General features: G+C 35.0%; 1 protein-coding gene across 1 annotated transcript in view; it reads left to right on the top strand.

Annotated features, from left to right (window-relative positions):
• Positions 1-23,165, top strand: part of CSMD1 (CUB and Sushi multiple domains 1) — a 1,233,014-nt gene that overhangs the window by 897,987 nt on the left and 311,862 nt on the right. Inside the window, exons 14-17 of the mRNA XM_069805938.1 lie at positions 231-557; positions 2,038-2,232; positions 6,439-6,577; positions 13,482-13,669. Coding sequence (XP_069662039.1) covers positions 231-557; positions 2,038-2,232; positions 6,439-6,577; positions 13,482-13,669 — 849 coding nt within the window. The remainder of the gene's footprint in view (positions 1-230; positions 558-2,037; positions 2,233-6,438; positions 6,578-13,481; positions 13,670-23,165) is intronic.

Here is a 23,165-nt window from a genome sequence, read left to right as displayed (position 1 = left end):
CAGGCCCTGGTGCAGTCACTTAGCCTCACTTGGGGCAATAAAAACATGCAAGGCTGACACATTACATTGGAGAAATGTTCGACAGTCTTAAACATTTGCACATTGCATGTGTAGTAGTTTTGACATCCAGGTTTCAAAAGCATCCTTTTCCACAAGAATAAAGAATAGAAAGACAAGCATTAATAATGTTTGTGGATACTATTTTGAGAATCTATTATTGTTTTCTTTAGTCTCGTGTTTCTTCAACTTCACCACACCGTCTGGAATTATTCTTTCTCCAAATTATCCTGAGGAGTATGGGAACAATATGAACTGTGTTTGGTTAATTATCTCAGAGCCAGGAAGCAGAATCCATCTGATTTTCAACGACTTTGATGTAGAACCTCAATTTGACTACCTTACAGTAAAAGATGATGGGATTTCAGATCTACCACCTCTTGGCACATTTTCTGGCAATGAGGTCCCTTCTCAGTTGGCTAGCAGTGGGCACATAGTAAGACTTGAATTTCAGTCAGATCACTCTACCACTGGAAGAGGATTTAATATCACTTACACAAGTAAGAACCTCTGCTTTTATTTTATGCCTAGTCTTAAAATCAAGCTATCTTTTATAATAATGAAAAATAGAACATGTTTTTATTTATAATACAGAAGTAAATTGTAATGCTTGTATAATTGCACTGCTTTCAGCTGTCTTCCTGATATTCACCAGCTTATCTGAATCTTTATAATTTATTTATTTTAATTATGATAGTGCTGAAGATTTCCCTTCATTATTTAAGGGCCTTTTTGGCTGACACTGCATAAATGCAGAGCACTTAACTAAAGCCCAGATCATCCAGATCAAAGCATCCAGTGCAAGTAACTTAATATACTTCTCAATGGAACCAGGAGTAAGTTCAGAAAGATGTCAAGCTTAGATCCCAAGTATGGAGATGCTCATCTGAAAAGCACAGAAGTATAAAAAGCAACTAGAATATCATTGCAAATAAATAGTTCTGGGAACCTGCTTTGCTTTTGTATTTTATCTTCCAGTTAGATGGTGTGGTATCTAAGAATACAGACCCCTATCAATATAGAGTGTGGGATACCCATAATAGTTACCCTCTGTGTTTTTTCTAGTGTCTAAGAACATAGCTGATCTCATGCAGAAGTCTTTTCTATAGAGTGGACTGATTTAAGAATAGTTTTTCTCTCTGGCTACAGTTTCTTTAAGAATTTTAAGAACATAGTATCTGAGAATGAAATTCTCAAATGTACAAAATTTAGTTGCAACTGGTCAACAAGTTCAAAAGTTGTTAAATGTGGACCTAGCAGTCACATACATATAGAGAGCTACTGAAAGCATAAGTCTTTCCCGTTTGGGAAATCAGGCTAAAAAATATCTGGCTACAGATAGCCATCTGTTGTTTTGTTGATATGAAAGGATATTAGTCAACAGTATTCTCAATTGAAAACTCTAGTAACATCATCGTCATGCAGAAAACATTATTACATTTGCTATGGACTGCTAACTCTCCTAGAAGTTTTATTAGTCAAAGACATTACTTCTACAGAGATTTTTTTTTTTTGAAGAAATTATCTTCTAAATTTATAGAAGAAGTTAATTGACAATAAAGTTGTCTTTGTCACATCTTGCGCTTGTTCCTATCTTGTGTCAATTAAGATAATCAATTAACAGTGTTTGTTCAGGGCCAAGGTGTTGGAAACAGCTGGATTTTGTCCAGAGGGAAATCTAAGAACAATGTGGTCTTGTGTATCTAAGCCACACCTAACTAAGAAGCTTCCAAATTTGAACTATGTTGCATCTGTGTGACTGTCATTGGATTTAAAGCTGACTTTTTATTGAGGAGTTTTCTATACTTTCAATTATATTGTATTATATATTGTGAGTTATTATATTACAACTGAAAAGTTATTCCCCCCTAAAAAAAAACCAACACCAAAACAACAAAAAAAAGTTTAGAGGAGTGTTTGTTGGTTTTATTATTACTAATATTATTATCATTGTTATTACTATTACTATGTTTTTATCAGCTTTTGGTCAGAATGAGTGCCATGATCCAGGCATTCCTATAAATGGGAGGCGTTTTGGAGACAGATTCCTTCTGGGAAGTTCTGTTTCCTTCCACTGTGATGATGGCTTTGTGAAGACCCAAGGCTCTGAATCCATAACATGTATTATGCAAGATGGAAATGTAGTATGGAGCTCTACTGTCCCACGTTGTGAAGGTAAGGGCATAATTTTTACTTTGCACCTACAGTTTGAATAATGAGACTATTTAAATTTAGCTTACTTTTACAATTTGCACATAAATAAGACTGCTTTAGCTGAAGTTATTAATTTGTCTTATTTTAACACTCTTCCAGTCAAATGAGAGAGCAATAATAGACACAAGATAGCTTGCTTTTATATTCTTGGAATAAATTAGCATTCTAAAAAACTGGTTGCTATTCTTTTCAAGTTCTGATTGTCACCATCATTACTCAGTTGTGAGTTATAGCTGTTATAACAGTTTTGGCTGTAGTATACTGAAGAACATAATTATCTACAACATAGAAAAGTGAAGTAAAGTTTCTATTTAAATGTATTTTTAAAAAATTTGCACCTTTGCTTTTCTCAGAACAACAGTATACCTGGATTTCTGTACATAACATATTAATGTGCAGTACATTTTTTCCTGAGAAATATAGTGAAAATCAGAGCTATGTTTAATATTCATTATATTCCCCAAAATTTCCAAATTTGTTTGCTTGTTTTTGCCTAGGTGAATAAACAGAGTAAGATGAGCTATACTTAAGATTAAATCTCTCTTTAGTATGAAATACAGTGTGAAAAAAAAAGAAAAAGTAGACTGACTCCTTGGTGCTTGACAGTGATGGGTCCTAAGGCAAGACATATGAATATTATTTATTTATTTTTATTTAATAAATGACTAGAGTGTGTCTTTTAAAAGTAACTTTCAAAAAATTGTATGTCTTTTAGTAAACAATAGATATACAGTCACTCAATTAAATGATACTTTTTTGAAGAAACTAATCCAAACCTTCTAATTGGTGTAAATCTCACACCTCCATTACTTCCAGTGTCATTGCAGTAACTTAAGGATCTGGATCATATCACTTCCATGTTTTTTGTTATTTGGGCAATTTGACAACTCAGTTCTCAGATGACTATGTGTTCCTAAGAAAATTTAGAGATACTGGAAAAAACATTTTAGCAGCCTGATAGAAGTAGTGTATGTGAACGTAGATGTTGTACTAGCAGGATTTCTTATCCTGATTAAGGCATGTAATGAGTTATGAAGTGGAGCAGGTTATTTTGCCTAGAGCAAAACCAGCCCACTCCAAAGCAAGGAGTAGGGCAAGGTTCTTCATCAAAAGATGTTTTCTCATTTTGAAACTCTATACACAATTGTTAAAGTATTCAGTGTAATCTTTGTGTAATTTTATTTCCACAAACACATAAATAAAGGACCCAAGATGAGCACTTTTAGAAAAAAATGATAGAGAAAAAAAATACAGAAATTACTCTTTAAGAAAATAGATAAGTACCCCTCAGTTATCCTTTCTTTGAATCTTGCAGAATGTTTACCTAGTTTTTAATGAGGAAAGGATTAAACTATGAGACTTTTTTTAAGATTTTGCCTATTGTTTGTTTTGGTATAGAAGGAAATGTTCTTTTAAGTTACATTCAGGATGTGTTCCTTTCTGATGTGGATTCTCTTTCTAGTTGGTAATTGAAGGAGTTTCTGGGTTTGGATTACAGTATGGACTAAGTATCCTTGCTAGTTAGTTTAGAGATAATTTGCTTCTTGTTGTCTGAGATTTCTGAACAATTGCTGGGTTTTGTTGTTCTTGCTCTGCTCAGTGTCTTTGTATACTTAACAATCTCTATAAGCACCACCTGAAATATGTGAAGTAAGTGATGTGTTACAATCAGGTGAGGATCAACAGTCTTCTGGTTGTTCTTGTTTTTAATATGAAAAAATTTAATTTAAAAAACTACCATGGAATAAATTCCATTCTTCATTAACTATACACTTGTAATGTAAGTGCCATTTTTCTGGCCAATCATTTTGCCCCAGAGACAATTCAGTGTGTATGTTTTGTGTTTTGTGGGTTGCTTTTTTCCCCCCACTTTCTTAAATCTGGAAAAAACTTCCCAGAGACAAGCACAAGTCATGAATGAAATCAAATAACCTCTCTGAGTTCAATGTTTTTGTTGTTAAAAACATTGAATCAAAATTAGGAATATTAATTTAGTACTCACAAGTTCATGTTACTATTCATTTCCATATGGTATAATAGGTTTGCTTGTCACTACTTAGAGAAACAGAGGAAAAGTGACAAGATTTCCTGTACTGCAATATGGAATTTGCTGATAATGATACAACTGACTACTTGAGGGTAATACAAATGATACTAAGATAAATTTACCTGACCTTGAAAATGTTCCTGTTTAAGACTGCTCCGTAGCCTTTGTTAAAATATAGCATTCCAAAGCCCTGTGCTATGACAGCTGAATTTTTTAAGGGACTCACGTTTCCCAAAATTAGTTCAGTCATTTCTGCTATCGTTTAATCCTGCACCAAAGTCTTCTGATCCTGCTCTGAAAAATGCTCCCTGTCTAGCCGTTACTTTCATAGCCCTGTTGCAACCCTTGGTCCCCTTTTATGGTGGAGGATCAAGTTAGAGAACATACAGGAATGAGCCTGATGGTATGCACCCAAGAACGCTGAGGAAGCCAGCCAGTGACATCACAAGGCCACTCTCAATCATCCTGGGACGGTCATTTAACCGAGGGAGTTTCCTGAGGACTGGAAGAATGCAAACAGCTATCTTCAAGAAAGGAAAGAAGGAGTATCCGAGGAACTACAGGTCTCACCTCAATTGCTAGGAAAAGTGATGCAGCAATATTTCTGGAAACCATTTCCAAACTATGAAGAACAAGATGGTGCCTGTGAGCAGTCAGCATAGATTTATGATGGGGAAATCATGCCTGACCAACCTGATAGCATTCTGTGATGAGATGACTGCCCTGATGGATGAGGGGAGAGTAATTGATGTTTTTTATCTCAGTTTTAGTAAGGTGTTTGACACTGTAACATGTAAGATTCTTATAGGCAAACTGATGAAGTATGGGCTGCAGAAGTGAACAGGGAGGTGGACTGAAAACTGACTGAACTGTTGGGCTCATAGGGTTGTGGTCAATGGCAGGAAGTCCAACTGGAGACTAGTCCGTAGTGGTGTACCCCAGGGGTCAATACGGGGTCTAATACTGTTTAAAATCTTCAGTAATGCTGGGACATTCAGAATGCTGGGACAGAGTGCACTCTGAGCAAGACTGCAGATGATGTAAGACTGGGAGGAGTGGCTGATACACCATATGCTTGTACTGCTGTTCAGAGGCACCTTGACAGAGAGGCGGGAGAATTGGGCTGAGAGGACATGACAGGTCCTTTCCCTCTCTCATTGGTGAGGCTACATCAGGAGTGTTGTGCACAGTCCCGGGATCCCCAGTACAAGTGAGGTGTGGACATACTACAGTGAGTCCAGCGGAGGCTCGCAAAGATGATTAAGGACTTGGAGCATCTGTCATTCAAGAAGAGGTTGAGAGAATTGGGATTGTCTAGACTGGAGAAGAAAAGGCTCAGGGTTCAGGAGGGATCTTGTCAATGTCTATAAATACCTGATGGGATAGTGTGAAGAAGATGGAGCCAGACATTTCTCAGTGGTGTCCAGTGACAGGACAAAAGGCAATGATCACAAACTGAAATACAAGAAATTCTGTTTAAACATGAGAAAAAACTTTCACTGTGAGAATGAACAAACACTGGAACAGATTGCCCAGAGAATCTGTGGAGTGTCTGCCTTTGGAGGGAGGGCATCATCCTGACTGGACATGGTCCTGTGCAATCTGCTGTACTGAGCAGGGGATGGACTAGATGATTTCCAGAGGTCCCTTCCAGCTTCAATCGTTCTATGATTCAATGGAATATTTACAATAATCAGTTCCACTGAGCTGAATGATTACTCAAAGAGGTATTAGATTGCATAGTACAATAAAAATAATTAACTATAAATTACTTGGAACAATTTATTTGATATTTTCACATAAATGTGGAATCATACTTGATCTAAAAAATGATGACACATTAAGTTTTAATGAGATAATGTGCTTTTCAACAGAAGGAAGTGCCATGCTCTGTGTATTAAGATATGTATAGAGTAATAAGCTATGGTAAGATATATTTCAGGACTTACGATTCTGAAGAAAACAAAGTGCTCATAACACAATGTAGAAAATTTAGTTGTATTGTGTATTAAACTTATTGTCCTATGCTTTTTAATTGCATTTTTGTAAGTTCTTTGAATGTGTAATACTATATTAGAAATACTGTGTATGATAAAAGTATACGTGTTTTTTTCTTTCAGCACCATGTGGTGGACATTTGACAGCATCAAGTGGTGTTATCTTACCACCAGGGTGGCCAGGATATTATAAGGACTCACTTAATTGTGAATGGGTGATTGAAGCAAGACCAGGACATTCCATTAAGATCACTTTTGACAGGTAAGAATCATAAAGTCAAACAACAAGTAATGTATGAGTACAAATATTTGTTTTAACATTGAAGAAAAATATTCTTCAAGAACCCAAATGAGAAAAAAAAATTGCAACACTCACAATATTATTCCTTAAGCGGCAAATTAACGTTTAAAACTGTTTACATTATCTTTATTTATGTTTTAAACAATTTGCCTTAAATGTCCACCTCCTAGCTCATAAATAGGGATATCCTTTGGACTTTTGACAACTTTTCTATTCAGGTACAACTATATATTGTCCCTGATGATGACCAGGTCTTACTATAAGAAAGCATAATCTTCCTAGGGAAAAAAAATATTTGTGAAAAAAGTTCTGAGTATTGTGCATTTGATACATCTTTTTTTCTGATGCAACATACATTACATAGCTTGACAAGTCCATAATGTGTTGAGTGAGCAATTGGCTGATAGGTTGGGCTCAAAGAGTTATAGTAAATGGGGTTACATCAGGCTGGCAGCTGGTCACCAGTGGGGTTCCCCAGGGCTCAATTTTAGGGCCAGTGTTCCTTATTGTTTTATAAATGATCTGGATGCAAGAATCGAATGTACATTAAGTAAGTTTGCCAATGATACTAAACTAGGAGGAGCTGTGGACTCCATCAAAGGTAGAGAGCCCTTACAGAGAGATCTGGTTAGACTAGAGAGCTGGACAGTCACCAAACGTATGAAATTTAACGAAAGCAAGTGCCAGAATGTCTAAGGGGAATGGGGTAATCCTGGTTATATATACAAATTGGGGTATGAGAGGTTGGAGAGCAGCCTCACAGAAAGAGATCTGAGGGTTTGGGTTGACGGCAAGTTGAATATGAGTCAACAGTGTGCCCTGGCAGCCAAAAGGGCCAGCCGTGTCCTGGGGTGCATCAAGAACAGCATAGCTAGCTGGACAAGGGAGGTGATTGTCCCACTCTATACTGCACTAGAAAGTGCTTAAAAAAAGAAAAGACATTTTAAAAATCTTGACCCTTCAGGCATCTTTGTAAAATAAGTAAAAAATACCCATTTGTTTAGGTGTTTGATCTAGATACTCTATCACACTAAATACTCCATTTGACAAAAAGAGGCAAAGGACAGTACAAAAGACAGCACCTGGAGCTAGGCTGCAGTGGCTTCTATTGTACTGGCCTTCCTGTATTCCACTGTTACCCAAGGAGAGGCAATAATCTGTGTCTAGTTTCACCTTTGCATGGAGTCAACAGTGATGTGGAAAATTTTTCAGTATCATTCAGCCTTCTATTTCTAAGAGCAGAAATAAAAAGACATGAAAATTAATGGAGAGAAGGGGAGAAGAATGTAAAAGTGACTGTTACTGGGTCAAATCAAAGATCCATCTTGTTCCATATTGTATTCCTCAGAGGGACAAAAATGCAGAATCCTAGGGAGGAGTGTGACGACCAAATAAGTGTATCTGGTATTTCCACTAAGTACTTCTCCAGTTTGCAACTCAGGACATTCCTGAACTGAAAGGTCGTTTTTTTTTTTAAATGTGCTTAGTGGGTTTCTGTATGTATCACTTCCATTGATTTGTTTGTTTTCCTCTTGCACTCATGTAAACTTAACATTCACAACATTCTTCATTTTGGGGAACTCATTGGAGTATCTGTCTCAGACTGCGGTGCCATTGAGGGATGGTGGCATATACAGACAAAGTGAACAGCAAGTCACCAGAACTAGACAGAACATTCACCCAGGAGTCCTGAATGAGTACAAAGATGAGGTGGCTGAAGAATTGAAAGTTGCGTGTAACTGTAACTGTTCTTTTAAAACTGTCTTGATACCTGTGCACTTCAGGAACTGTGTGTTTTGTAAGTCTTTCATGGAGATCTAAGGAACTGCATACTGGATGCCCACTACAAAAACTATAGTAAAGTGTAGCACTAGTGGAAGCACGGATAAATATGATATACTGAGGAAGTGTTGATATGGCTTTTGTAAAAGAAATCCTATTTCAGAAACCTGTTGGAATTCTTTGATGGTGTCAGGAGGCATAGAAATATGTTGGATATAGTTTACCTGGATTTTCAAAATGCAAGTTTTGTATCTTGCACCTCACCCTGCAAAGGGCTATTAAAAAGCTAAGCATCATTTTAATACAAGGATGGGCATTGCCTGAATAAAAACTTGATTAACAGACGATAAAAGTCTCACAGTTGGAATTTTTGGTGTTCTACAGAGATCTGTGTTATGTTCAAAACTGTTCAGCATGTTCAAAAATGATGTTAAAAAGGAGAAAAAAAGTCTAATAATATTAAGTTATTCAGGATATTAAAAACAAGTGATGACTGAAGAATTGCTGAAAATTCTTACAAGACTGGATGCCTGGGCAACAAAATTGCAGGTAGATTAAGTAAATGCAAAGTGAATCATATAAGAAAAAGAATTCCATCTTGATATATAAAATGATGCATCTTGAACTTACACTGGCCACTGAGCTGCTAAAGTTCTGATCACCCTTTGTCAAGAAATATGAATGAAAACTAACACATGCATAGAAGATTTTTGTGAACATGGTTAGAGGCATGGAATGTAATGCAGGGAGAAGATTAAAATAGGTTGTATATTTAGTTTACCATATCCTTTTTCCAATCCTGTTTTGTTTTCTTATTATAAATACATTAAGGTCAGAGAAGACTGGGAACTGTATAAACAGTTTTCATAAAATTATCATGTTACTTCTGAAAACAACAAAAGGTTGTTTGCTTTTATTGGATTCAGCAGTAAGTTCCAGAATTTTAAGTTTCAGATTTTTTTTCATTAAAAACTTAACATATTAATTATAAGCTTATATTTATGTGCCAGCTTTTTAAAAAAAATTAATCACCAGAAGCCTGAGTTTTAGGGATGTCTTCCCAAATACAGTGAAAGCAAACAGCCAAATTAGTTGTAAGATGGAGCATTTTATAAAAGGAAATGCATTGCCTAAAGTTGCAGATATTTGGATGACTGATTATGACCTTAACAGTATGACCACTATATTTCTGAGGAAATTAATGGGAAACATGGGCTCCTGTGACATATGGTCCCATTTAAGAACTAAATTTACTGAATTTTAGACAGATGCACACACACATTCCATTAACAGAATTCTACAGCTTTGTGTACAAATTGAACTGCAATGAAATTAAACAAGAACTTGGCCTTTACCCTGATACAAAATTGACAATTCTGATCTTTTATAAGTTTTAAAGTACAGCAGACAGTAAATTAACCTACTCCAGCTTTATATCAGCATTATTAAAAGAAGGATTCTGTGTCCCTTCCCTAAATGTTTACATTACAAAACAGTATTACCATTAAGCATGCTGATTTTGGTAGACAGAGACGAAACCTTTCCTTGCTTTTTTTGGAGGTTTATGGAGCTTTCCTGGCAGGTTTAGAAAATTGTATAGCTTTACTACATTACATTATAAATTTCATTATAAGTGTTATACTTTGGGAAGTTAATGATAGTGTAATAATCTCCCTTTTACAATAAAGTTATTTTCTTTTGTTAACATGAAGGCTTTGCTACCCATTTAAAAATTGGATGGAAAACCTTTTTATTACTTACAGGAAACTAACCCTGCTGTCTGATATAACATTAACAAATTACAAATCAGTAAGCAAAATCACTATCAAATAAATCAAAAAGATCAATTAATTGATTTGTCAATTCATTGACAAGTACAATATTTTGTCAAGTATTTTGTCTAGTTTGGGGAAAATAGAACCCTTTTATACTTTGCTATATGACTTGCCATCACAGATACAGCTGCCAGAATGAAACTTTGCACGAATGTGATATTCATAAAGTAAATTATCTCACTTTTGAGCTAATGAAGCTTTAATGTTGGTAGACAAATGTGCCTTACCAGACTACTTAGAAACTTTCCAGAAATAGCAGCAAATGACTGAATAACCCTATGAACATTTTACATTGAAACATTTTGCATTTCAGATCATGACTAATGCCTGGAAGGGTAACAAAAAAGTAAAACCTAATTGATTCAGGCCATAAGGAAAGGGACTAGAAGGATAACTGCTGACTGGAAGATTTTTGGTACTTAAAATGTTGATGAAAATTCATTGAATAGTATATAAAACAAACCTACTTATTCGAAACCTACCTAACTATGTATGAAGAACAGAATAACATAGCATTACTGAAGTCTTTTTAAAATTCTTTGTGAACATTTGGAGAATGTCCTACCTTTTACTAACATAAGTATGCTAATAAACATTAAAATAAAATAACAAACCAAAAAGTAACTCCTAATTAAGTACTTTCAGTAAGGATGAATAACTTCCAGTAATAAATTATCTTGATTTATAATTTCAGTGACAGTGCAAAGATTGCAAAAAAAACCAAAACAAACCAACAAACCAACCCAAAAAACACCTCCCACCCCTCAAACTCTTGAAAACAGACAAGTGAACTAGAAACAAATTTCTAAGTTTGAGATGAGCAAGAACCTACTGGGAATAAAGATTGTTGTAATAGGTAGCAATTCCTGTAAGAGTTATTTTAAGTTTTCTGTCTCCAGCAAGGGTTTGCAACCCACTGTTGTCATTCTGCCCTGCTAAGAAAACTGCAATTGCTGGCTGAGAGCACTTTACTCCTAATTAGTTTCCCTCACAAACATGACTGTTAAAATAATTGGACTATTGAATTATTTATCTTGAGTCCATTCATTATGAGTACAAATACAGTATTTAAACCAGCCTAGCCGTATCTGTCAGTTTTCCTCATTCTGCTGTGGGGTAAATCAATGTATAAACTCTGAAATTATGGAAAAGTACCAAAAAACTGTCAAGTACTTTAGTGATGCCCTCTGTGACTGTCTATTTTGATAAATTAAACAGAATCAGAGAACCTTCCCAGACACAAGAACTCATGTATTTGTGCAGTTAAAGTGTTGAAATAGTCCCTAACATACTTCTTGAGCTTGCCAACTAGCATTCTCCCAAATAATTATCAAGCATGGCCAGGAGTTAGTGTGGGCAAGCAACCATTCATAATAGGAAATTTGAATAATATCTCCCTGTTGGAGAGGCTAAAGGATGTATTTAATAGTATGGATATAGGCCATTCCATGCTAGCTGGCTTCACTGCCAGAAACTGGTCCTGAAAATGCTTAATGTATTAGCAAGCCTGCAAGCCCTGTATTCCACTGTCAGACTGGATAGATAGCAGTGAAAGCAATCATGGATTTTACCCAACATATCCAAGTAGAGTAGGTAGTTTGGTTGAAAGCACCATAAATCCAGAGTTTTCTGTGTGAAGAACAAGGAACGACATGAAGGGCCTAAGGCAGTGTCCAGGCAGTCATTAGCTCTGATAGTTAAGCAAACAAATACTTTCCGATTTCTGAATGTGCTTTTGTTTTCAGGGAATCATGAGTGAAGAACTATAGAGACTATTAAATACTTGCTAAATGTGAACTTACTGTTACTGATGTGTCTGTGAAGATGATTTTACATGACCAATGCTAACTGGACTGTAAAATATAATGGCCTGGCTGGGGAACTTGTTCATTCTGTCATCATGACTAACAAAGTTTATTTACACTTTGCAGGAATGTCCCTTATATTTCCCTTTTTCTCAATGTTTAATAATTTGCAGTTTTCTTCAATTACAAGAACACAGTTTCTTATCTCCAGACCCACTAAACATGTGTCCCATATTGGCAAGACAGCTCAAGGGCATTCACTTTGAAAAAAGTGTTGTGTTGTATAAGGACACAGTTTGTTGCTCTCAGCAGTCGAAGTAATAAGCCCTGTGGGAAAAGAAAAGAAAATCTCAGAACATATGCATTTCTGAAAGATTAACATCTTATGAAAATAAGAATATTGGGTTTGCAGGCAAATATATTTGGGCCAGTATAGATATCTATGTAATAGCACAAACTTTGTTGACAGGAAAATTGATGTGTGCATAGTTTAGATGCTGCAGTTTGCAACAGGATCTGATATAACCACAAACTGTCTTGAAAAGCATCTGATGTGAAAAATGCCAGTCAAAGTTTCATCTACAGAAAGAGCAGATTTGAGCTGTTTGATTTAAGAACAGCTAGTAGTGGATGACTGCACACATAGACATCCTTTATGAACTGGAGAAATGTGATGTGGTTTAGTGATTGACACAGACATTGACTCTGCTCTTGATTTTGAAGTTATTTGTTCTTGTAAATCAGCTATCTCATTAGCCTCCTTCTCTTTTTCCATTCTTGTCTATATTATCTGTTTTTTTGACACATCAAGATAAACTAAGGAATTCTGCTTATTATAAGTGTAACAAATTTCAAAATGAGGGCTTGATTTAAGTTTAGTATTTTTGTACTGCTTTACTTCATAGAACAAAATTATTTAAAAATAAAGTAGCAAACTACGTTTGAAAAAATTCTTTGGATTAAAAAATTAAACAGTTGAATATGTAAAACAGCTTTTGCCAAATAGCAAATATCAAATAATGAAATTATTGAGATGAAATAATGAAATATTATTGAAGATGTTCCTAGGATGCCCAACTATTATTTAGCCTGAGGGCAAGAAATTTCTTGGATCTTCATAATGCAGTTTTGTTTGAGACAATTGGCATTTTTGTACCCAGATTCCCTACTAAATGTCTTTCTGACGCACACTCATATGGTTGATCTGAAGTATATTACACCCCTTATGAATTTTATATGATACCAGACACAACAAAGCAAGGAAAAACATGGCTAAAACTTTCCTTAGTTGTTATCCTCAGTAATACACCAATGGATCCGTAGATAGGCAAATTTTTATATGAATGATATTCTTGATCAGTTACACATGGGTTGCCTTTCTAACAGTTAAAGAAAATAACACCATTTCTCTACCTACCAGCTGACTTGCACGTTCCTTTTCAGATTTCAGACTGAAGTTAATTATGATACTTTGGAAGTCAGAGATGGGCCAGCTAACTCATCACCATTAATTGGAGAATACCATGGAACACAAGCACCCCAGTTCCTTATCAGTACTGGAAATTACATGTATCTGCTGTTCACTACAGACAACAGTCGTTCCAGCGTTGGTTTCCTAATTCACTATGAGAGTGAGTCTCATGTTTCTCCAATAGATTTTTATTTAATTTTGAAAATAACTTTCAATTTGAAAAGGAGCAAACAAATGTGAAAAAATAAACTTCAGTAATTATATTTGTATAAGAACAAATTATGTTTATTCTGTGATGTACTGACAGATAATTCTGAAACTACGAATTCATTTTGGAAGTTTTTTCTTCATGAGTTCCTGCATGTTACTCAGAATACTTATGGACTTAGGTTTTTAACTAAATGGAAAGTAATTTTAGAATCTTGCCCTTATGGGTAAAGATATATTGTTCTTTTTTGGCTTGTTTGGTTTCCCCCCACCCACCTTCTCTCTAACTTTTTCTCTTTTTTTGGCTTTAATACACTTTTGCAGTACCAAGCAGAATTGGGCCTTATCCATGATGATTCCAAAATGCAAATAAATGCATAATAATATCTCCCTGTGAACTACAGGGTCATTATAATAGCATGTTCTTTTAAATTAGATACATAAAATGACATATATTAAATGGACTGAAGCCACACTGATCTTTATATGATAGTATAGGCACCACTTAAGTACTGAATAAAGAGAGCTTATGTGTTTAGTGAGGTTGTGCTAAACAAATAACATTGTTTTTATCAATTGTTCTTATCTGGAAACTAATCTGATTGCAGTAGATTTGCTATCACATTGAATCTGGAACGAGTGCCAAACTTACATTTCATAGCTACATCAAAACTTTGAAATTCCTCATAGCTTGTTTTAGCTTTGGCTCAGATATGGTGGTAATGGCTGAGCAGATAATAGCAGATAATAATAAAGCTGCAAGGCCGCTAAATTATGTAAATACAAGGAACAGTAGGTAGGTTTCTGCATGAGTTACCTGCAGATGCTGATTTTCCGTGATTGTATTGGATATAAATGTTGCTGTTATGTTTTGTAAGACAGTCCTTAAACATTTATAATTTTCTGTTTTATTTTAAGCCCCCTGTCAGGTAGATGTCTTCTGTTAAAAATTAAAACAGTTAGTAATAAGGTATCTGCCCTACACATTCCTAAAGAGGAGGGTCTAATTCTGAAATTATTTAGAACAATATCCGTATATTTGCTTTTTACCTTTGTTGAAAAATTTAATATCTCACATGACACTAGTTTTTTATGTCTCAAGGTAGCCTGATAAAATGTCAGAATTAGATTTGATTAGTGCAGTTTAAATCTTGAAATGGAATAAGATCTTTAACAAGTAAAGAAAACAGAAGGCTAGTAAATGATCTTCATCTTCTTTTACGTATGGTTCCCATGCATAGAATAATAATTTAAAAAAGCCTTTTCTATAAAAAGCTAATATACTTCCAATTTTTAAAGGCATAACAAAAGCTAAAAATTTTGCCTCACAGGCTCTTCTGAGCAGATTGAGTCCCTGAATAAAGCATCTTTCTCTTTCAGTAGAATTAACATTTAAACATTAGCATTTAAAAGGGGTACTAGTATTATTTTTTATTAGAAATGAATAAGAAGATGAAATGAAATTTTTAAAAAAGTAAGTTCTCAGTTTAAGGAGTGAGATTGGGGTTTTTTTGTGAATTATATTTCCTATTAAATAGTTATCTGACAATTGAATTTCAAGAGATATTAACAAAAAGCTTAATATCCTTTCTTAGTTACAGATAGTGACTGCTGTTTCTCTTAAGCTTTTATGTCATCATGAATGACATACAGCTGGCAGATTAAACATTTAAATTTAAGTGTCAACATAGAAGTGTCTAGAGCCTGAAGCTTACATTTTGGGCAGTGGAGATCTGGTCAATGGAATCAGCAGAGTCCAGGGAGCAATTCAGTAAACTCTGAAGTAGAATCCAGGGGCTGTATTTGATTGCCTAAGCATGGAAAGTTAGAGTTATTTTAGGTACTATTCCACCTGGGTGCCAAGTGCTGCACTAGAGATTTGGATCTTGCACAAGTCCTTTGCCATGTCTACCAGTTCCATGGAGACATCCTGGTTATGATAGAATGGCACTAGGAATGTATATTGAGACAACAAAATTTCTCTCCTTGTAACTTTGCTGAGTAAGTTGTTCCCTAGTTTGCCCCGACTGGGTTAATCAGACCTCTTTTGACTATGAAAGGAGCTTAAAGACCAAACAAGCCTATAGACACATCAGTGGAAGCATCTTAAACTGAAATGGTATCTTGCCCTGAATGTGCACATTGTAGAAAAAAACCCGCAATATAAACAGAGACTTTTTACCTATCACCAACTGGAATGGCTATGTCCATATTCACAGCATAAGTTGTACAGAGAAAGCTTGCTAAACACTTCATACCTATGTCAGTGCATTTGCTTCACAAGGCTCCTTAAGTCAATCACAGCCTCAGTGCTCATATTGGTTTCTTCTCACACTAGGTTTGTCACAAAACAAAAATTTTCTCCATGTTGCATTGTGTTGTATGTGTTCGTGTAATGCAACTGGAATTTGTTGCAGCCTCTCTCTAATATGCTCTAGAGTATGCTCTTCTCATACCAGTCAGCATTGGGAGCTCCTGAAGCATTTCTGTAGTGGGTATCAGACATACGTCCTTCCTTGAGCCTCAGCTCTGTATTGACAAACATGCACGTGCCAGAGGGAGGGTAGTTACAATAACCAGTAACATGGCAGTACTAAGCAGATGAAGTCAGTGTTTTCAAAGAACAAAACCAGGTGGAAAGACCCAATGGAGGTGCTCAGTAGTTTGCCAGGAACAGGGGAGACCAAAATTATATTTTGATTGCCCTTGCAGGCTGAACTATAGAAGTTGCTAATGTTAAAGATATCACAACCAAACTCCTATTTGTTTCACATTTCTTACACTTGTAGAAGAAAAGGCAGTCAACTGTAAGTTTTAAGAAAAGTTTCTGAATATTTTCTTTGGAAATTCAAATAACTGTCTTATTTGGAAGTGTCCTAAAAATCTTCCAATTATAGTCATAACTTTGATGATAAATTAAATCACTGAACTGTGAAGCAGAAGGTTCTTAATATTGCTTAAAATAAAAAGCTCAGTATAAGCTATACAGAGTTGCTACTGAAATGGCAGTAATATTCTATTAAGCTGAAATATGCCTATAATACAGCTTTAATAAAAATGTGACCCCTTAAAGTTACTTCAGATGTGAAGGTAATTTGTTAATTTCCCACCTTAAATGTCTGTAACTCAGCTTTTTGATGACACTTTTAACATAGCTAATGCAAGACAGTACAGGTTAACTCTTATGCACCTAAGCAAAAAAATGAATATAAGTGCCTATAATATTCTTTAAGGAAAACTACTGATAAAATATTCAATTTTATCATGAATAATTCATTTATATTCTTTTGACCAGCATGCTTCACGCCTCACTTAGATCTTCCCTGTTCTCTCAACTTCCCTAGTTAACGTGGTTTGGGGTTTTTTTTGCAGCTCCTCATTCTGTGAAGTAGATTGTGCAATCTTAGTCTTTTTCTTAAATGAAACCAGATGATAAAAGTACTTTTATCCACAGATTCCATTAATGTAAGGCCACCTTTTATTAAGGTTTTTTTGAAATTTAGCTTTCTTTAAACAAGAAAACACTTTCAATGAAAATTGAGCGATTATTTCTTAAATCCAGATACTTTATTTGAAAGTCTGTCTTTAACTATGGATTAACATTCCCTTCTATACTAAAAGTTACCTGAAAAATAGAACTGAGATCCTATTTTAGTTATGCATTGAGACAGTAATCATCCCATATTACCATGTACATCAGTATGTATTTGATAAACATTGCAATTCTCTTATATAGTCAGGGAAAAATGTTTAAAGTCAAGGATCATCCATCTTTGTAAAAACTTTCCTTTTAGGTCAGTGAAAAAATCTAGCAAAATTAGTGTTGTGATTTTCTTTAAATGAAATGTTACAGGTAATAGAAAAGTTAAAGGTAATCCTTTATTCACATTGTATAAAATTAGTTATTTGTTTAGATTTAGTTTTGGAAAAGAACTTTTTAGATGCACAAATATGCTATCTTCATGGACTTGACAAAGTGTTGAGATCATTCAGACAGCCCACAATCAGTTTTAGCAGTGATAACATAGAAACAAAATACTTCCTCACAATTTTTCATGTGAAGAAAAAGTAATCCTTGTGAATAGGCTGGATATGAAGAAAAGATTCATCAAATTTTCAGTGGCAAAGTTTTCAGAATATTGGGGAAGAACTTTTTGCTTCAGCAGTCAATTTTACTCTAAGTAATAAGAAGAACCAGTAGAGAGCCTGAATAAGAAAAGCAGTTTTTGTGAAAGTGCCCATGAAATAATGGTTTATGATTCTTAAGAAATAAAAGAATGAAGCAACACAATTGTGATAAAGCCAATGGTTTTCAGAAATCTAAACTTTACCAAACTTGAGTAATTGGTAGGTGAATGTCCTTAGGAGTGAATTCTGAAAGTAGTTTATAAAAGAGATTATATTAAACCCCAACAGAAAACTGTATTTTTTTTTTTAGAGAAAGAAAAAATACTATCAATTTCTGTAGCCATTTAAAAACCCCTTTTAATGACATGTAACCCAAAAGTTAATCATGTAAATGTCAGATGTATTCAAACATTACTATAGATGGCCATCAAAGAATAACACAGATCTCAGGATAAAATCAGAAAATCTAAAGTACATATTTAGTTACAGGAACAAGCGACAGAAAGATAGTAACAAAAATATCTACAAATATTTTCAAAATAAGAGAAAAAAATAAAAAACATTACTTAATAAAAATTTGAGCATACATCAGCTGTCACAGGGAAGACTAAACGTTCAGCTCCTGTTTTGCAACATTTGCAGAAAAGCTTAATTTTGACCATATACTTAAGACAATTAAGTGAACATTTACAAGGTAAAAATATAGCATATGGAAAGAAGGTACTGCACAATGTTGAGATAATCAAATATCTTTTGGTCATCAGGGACTCTTGAAATTCCCTGTGCTATACTCAAATGCAAAGCAGAAGCAATCTCCACTCCACTGAAAATTATGTCTGAAAATTCAAAACTGTAGGGAAGTTTCAAACAATTTCAGAAGGGCACACACCTTTCAAAGAAAGGAGGGAAGGAAAAAAAAATAGAAGAAAAAAAAGATGGGAATAGAAGGATCAAGGACGTTAGTTTTATCTTCACTTTTTAAAGATACTAGTTTCAAGCTGATAAACAAGGTGATAAGGAACAAATGATTTGTATTTGATAAGAACAGATTATACGGAACCAACCTAATTTCTTTCTTGACAGGTTAGCTGGTTTTGTAGATTTGGGAATGGAAAGGGAAGGAAACAGCTCTGTGTTGACATTTATAAAGCTTTTAGAAGTCTTCCAGAGAAAAGAGAGAAATTTGGTCTAGCTGAAACTATTACAGGTGCAACAAGTTCTTCAGCAAGCACTGGAAAAAGTTGCCCAGAGAGGTTGTGGAATCTCCATCCTTGGAGATAATAAAAGTGCATCCAGACATGGATGCACCCGTGCAACCAGCACTAGGTGACCGTGCTTGAGCAGGGGATTTGGACCAGATGACCTCCAGAGATTCCTTCTAACCTGAACTGTTATGTGATTCTGTGATGCTGTGAACAATTTTGAAAACTTTTACACAAAGAGCAGCCAGCAATTAGCAGTTTACTGTCTAACTCAAATTTGTAGGGATACTACTGTGATCTGGCCTAGATCCAAAACTATCTGATGCTTTTATTAACAATTCTGATGATAATATAAGAACACTTACAAATTCTGAGGATGATTCTAATCTATGATTATAGCAAGAACTATGGTGGAGAGGTTTAGAATTCAAAACAGGCTAGATGAACTGAAGAAATGGTCTGAAATAAATAAAAAAATATCAAATTCTATGAAGAAACATGCTAAGCATAAATGAGGAAGGAGAAATGACATGCACAAATACAAAATAGAAATACAATAGGAAAGGATATGTTTTTTACATAGAACATAAATAATCTAGAGAAAAATGTAGTAACAATGCAAAAAGTCAAATTTTCTGGCTGTTGTAGTTAATCATAAAAAAAAAATAATTACAGAAAAGACAATTTTTGTTTACAGGACTATTTTGTCTAGGACTTGGAAAATAATTATTTCACTTCATTTGATGACCAGAGAGAATATTATGTCCAGTTTGGGACCCAGTTTAAAAAAAGTAGGAGGTTGTTAACATGGAAAACATGGCACATATGGAGTCATTGAAAGGGCTGTAGTCTAGAAAAGGGATAACTTGGCAGGCGGGAGGGAAAGCATAATAACAGTCTCATGTGCCTAGTAGCTAAGAATTGCAGCTAGTCCTGGAGTTCAGTCTAGAAATCTGCTAAAATGCCTGTGCTCCCTGTCAGCAATGAGCAGGACAGAGGTGACCTGCTAGTTCTGACATTCTAAATGACTTTTGTAGCTTGTTAACAAAAATAATATGCACCCAAGTGCTCTCCTAAGTTTGACTATGTTATGCTCTGTCACTTGGAAATACCCTACAGATATTCTTTAGAGAAAGATTCTTTTAACTTTTACATGGAGAAGGGATTAAAAAAAGCTCTTGTAATAATAACACGACCTCCCTCTTCCCTTTCATTCTCTACTCCCCACTTCTGCTACCTTCACTCTCCCACTTCTCTCTTCCCATTTTAAAGTACCTTTGCTTCCCGTCCTCCTTTATAACATCATTAATATGTTTCTCTAACACAATTTTTTTAAATCTGTTGACTGTATCACAGTTTTTAGTGATGTAACAATACTTTGGTTCAGAGTCAGTATTGTGATAGCAAACAATTCAAATACAGTCACTCACTGCTACCCTCTTAAGAGCTGCTGGAAGAACACTGAGACTGAGTGTGTAAGCAGGCTTGCAGTCCTTTGAGGCTAATTTACCCTTGTTAAATTACAGGGAAGCATTTCTGACCACTTGAACTACATCTGATCCAGTAAGTTAGAAATTCTTGAGTCTTGGCTTCAGTCTTGCAGTCATTCAGACAGTTTAAGCACAATCCCTTGTATGATTTTGACCCATGCCAGCTAGCATCTTCTCATAGAGTACCTGGACATAGTTCTAGGAATGACTTCAGCCAGAGACTGTTCTCAAAAGGCAACAGTCTTATTTAAAGTGGGCAAGATTTGATCTGTATGAAAGTTAGCCAAATCATGCTTTGAAATTGGTACCAGAGAATGGGCCATCTCCTAATTTAATTGTGTGGCCTCTGGTTCTAATTCTTGGAACCCCATTCTGACAAGCAAGCACCTATTCTATTTCTTTTTAAAAAAATATTCATATTTCAAAGCAAAGATAATTTACACTATTCTCCCTTAATTATTAGAATAAGCCTATCTATATGATCAACTATTTTACTAGGCAATATTCTCTTACTGTCCAAAAAATTGCTTCTGTCAGCTGCTTTATTGATGTTCTGGATGATTCTATACTGATGGCAAAGAACAGCACTCTAGATTCCAGCTGAAACACTTCCATTGTTCAAAACATTTTTGAGATTCATTGCATAACACAGCAACTGCTCCATAGGTAGCATGAATGGGTAACATAGTGGTTACGGCACACAGCCAAGTTTTGCTTTCTGTTTTTCTTACCAGACTTATTTTCTTCATCCATTTTTGTGCAATGAGCATTCTTTAGACAACCTCTTAGCAATCTTATAGTTTAATATTCTTTTTTTTTCTAATGATTTTAACTATTTGGTCTGTGAAGGGAAGATCAGAGGTGTGTTATATATGACTATGTAGTATATAAAACTGAATAGCTGTTGTATGCTTCATGCATTACAGCAACAAATTAATTTCCTCTTTAGAGTTCTAATAGGACCTAATGATTAAATCAGTTTCTAAAAATCACTTATGATTCTAAGTGTTTGCAAAATATGCATTTTAATAATCAATGAAGCATCTACTATAGCTAACAACAGGTTGATAAATGTTTGATGAAATGTCAATATTGACAGAGTGAAGTTTTTGAGGATGACTGTCCATATTTATCAATTATTCAGTGATGTACAAAATCTTTTGTTTGTATGTTTGCTGTTTACATTGGATTGTGTGTTATTTTCCTTTGAAAAGAGAATGATTAAATTGTAGGATAGAATTATCTGCTTATCTAATTCCCACTGCTACCTGGAGTGAACTGGAGGGAGCATTTTTTAAGTGAGCTACTGAGCATGCTCTTCTTGAGAAATACTGCATTATGTAGGGTGGGAGAGAAAGATATGTTTTTCACCCAGACTTTAATCTTATATTTACTGAGCCAATTGTTATGAAGAGTATTAAATCAACTCTTTCCAACCATGAGCCCAAAATTTATCACCGTGGTGCCAGAATTTCTCATACATAGTTTAATATTGTCTTTTTGGAGTCAGGACTCTCAGTACTGCCCATTATTAAGCTTGTCTTGTGTTACCTCCTGTTAAGAAAAAAACAGAAATCTTTGTCCAAAGCAGCAAAGAAAATTTCTTTCTTTTCAGCTATGTTTTTGATTGCTAAAACTTACATACCGAATATTTTCCCCAGGAATGAAACTCTGTGGCCTGAGCTGACTTTTTTATTTATACAGCACCACTATCTCAGTCAGGAACTTGGAAGTTGGTAGGGTCGCTACAGCTTTTGGCCTCCTTGCAAAAATCTACATAGTCAATGTAATCTAGAGTTATCATTTAAAAAATAAACTGATGAGTTTAACTGTTATATGTGACTGAGAATCCCAAAGCAGTTGATGTGTTGAGGCAGGGGTGGAAGGGTGCCCTTAAAGGAAGGAATTTTAAGAGCGCTGCTGTGGACCTCCATCTATTCTAACACCTCAAAACACGAAGTATAGTTTGTCTGAAAAATATTAATGTCTATCAAAGTTAAAATTTTATACACAATTAATATTTATTTAGGGCATATACAGTGCAGAATATTATAGACTTAAAAGGGTTCTTTGACTCTGTATTAAGCAATTTAAGCCAAGTGAAGGGAATCTAAAAATGCACTGTGTCAGCTAACATGGTACATTTGCATTAAGAGCATGCAGTCAAGTCTAGAAGAAACTTACTCATGTAGAATTTAAGTATGTCAAGGATACCTGATGAAAACTAGATCATAAGCTTTCAAATCTGAATTCTAACTGAGATATAAGAATAGCTGGAAGGCACAGGGAATATTTCTCTGTGCAAGCCAGAGTCATTATTTATGATATTTTTGTTTGTAGTCCTGCTTCCAACCCTCATATCTATAATTCTAAAACCTTTACTTTATGCACTGATAAATCATTTTTTCCCTCGGTTTTGACCACCTCCTACTTTGTTCCTAAGGTTGTGTGGTAGTCCTGGGTAAGTAAAGCAGGGTAGAAACAGAAACAGTTAAAGATACACAGGCAGCTGAGAGGACCAGAACCTTCAGGATGTGTTTGGGGGGCTAAGGAGCTAGGAAATGCATAACGCCCTGCTAGAGAATTTTGTGCTGTCAGCAGTTGGCTTTGAGGAAGGAACTTCTTTGGC

This window comes from Haliaeetus albicilla, chromosome 18, assembly GCF_947461875.1.
Source record: "Haliaeetus albicilla chromosome 18, bHalAlb1.1, whole genome shotgun sequence".
NCBI classification, from domain to species: Eukaryota; Metazoa; Chordata; class Aves; order Accipitriformes; family Accipitridae; genus Haliaeetus; species Haliaeetus albicilla.
This window is presented reverse-complemented; position numbering and strand designations above follow the sequence as displayed.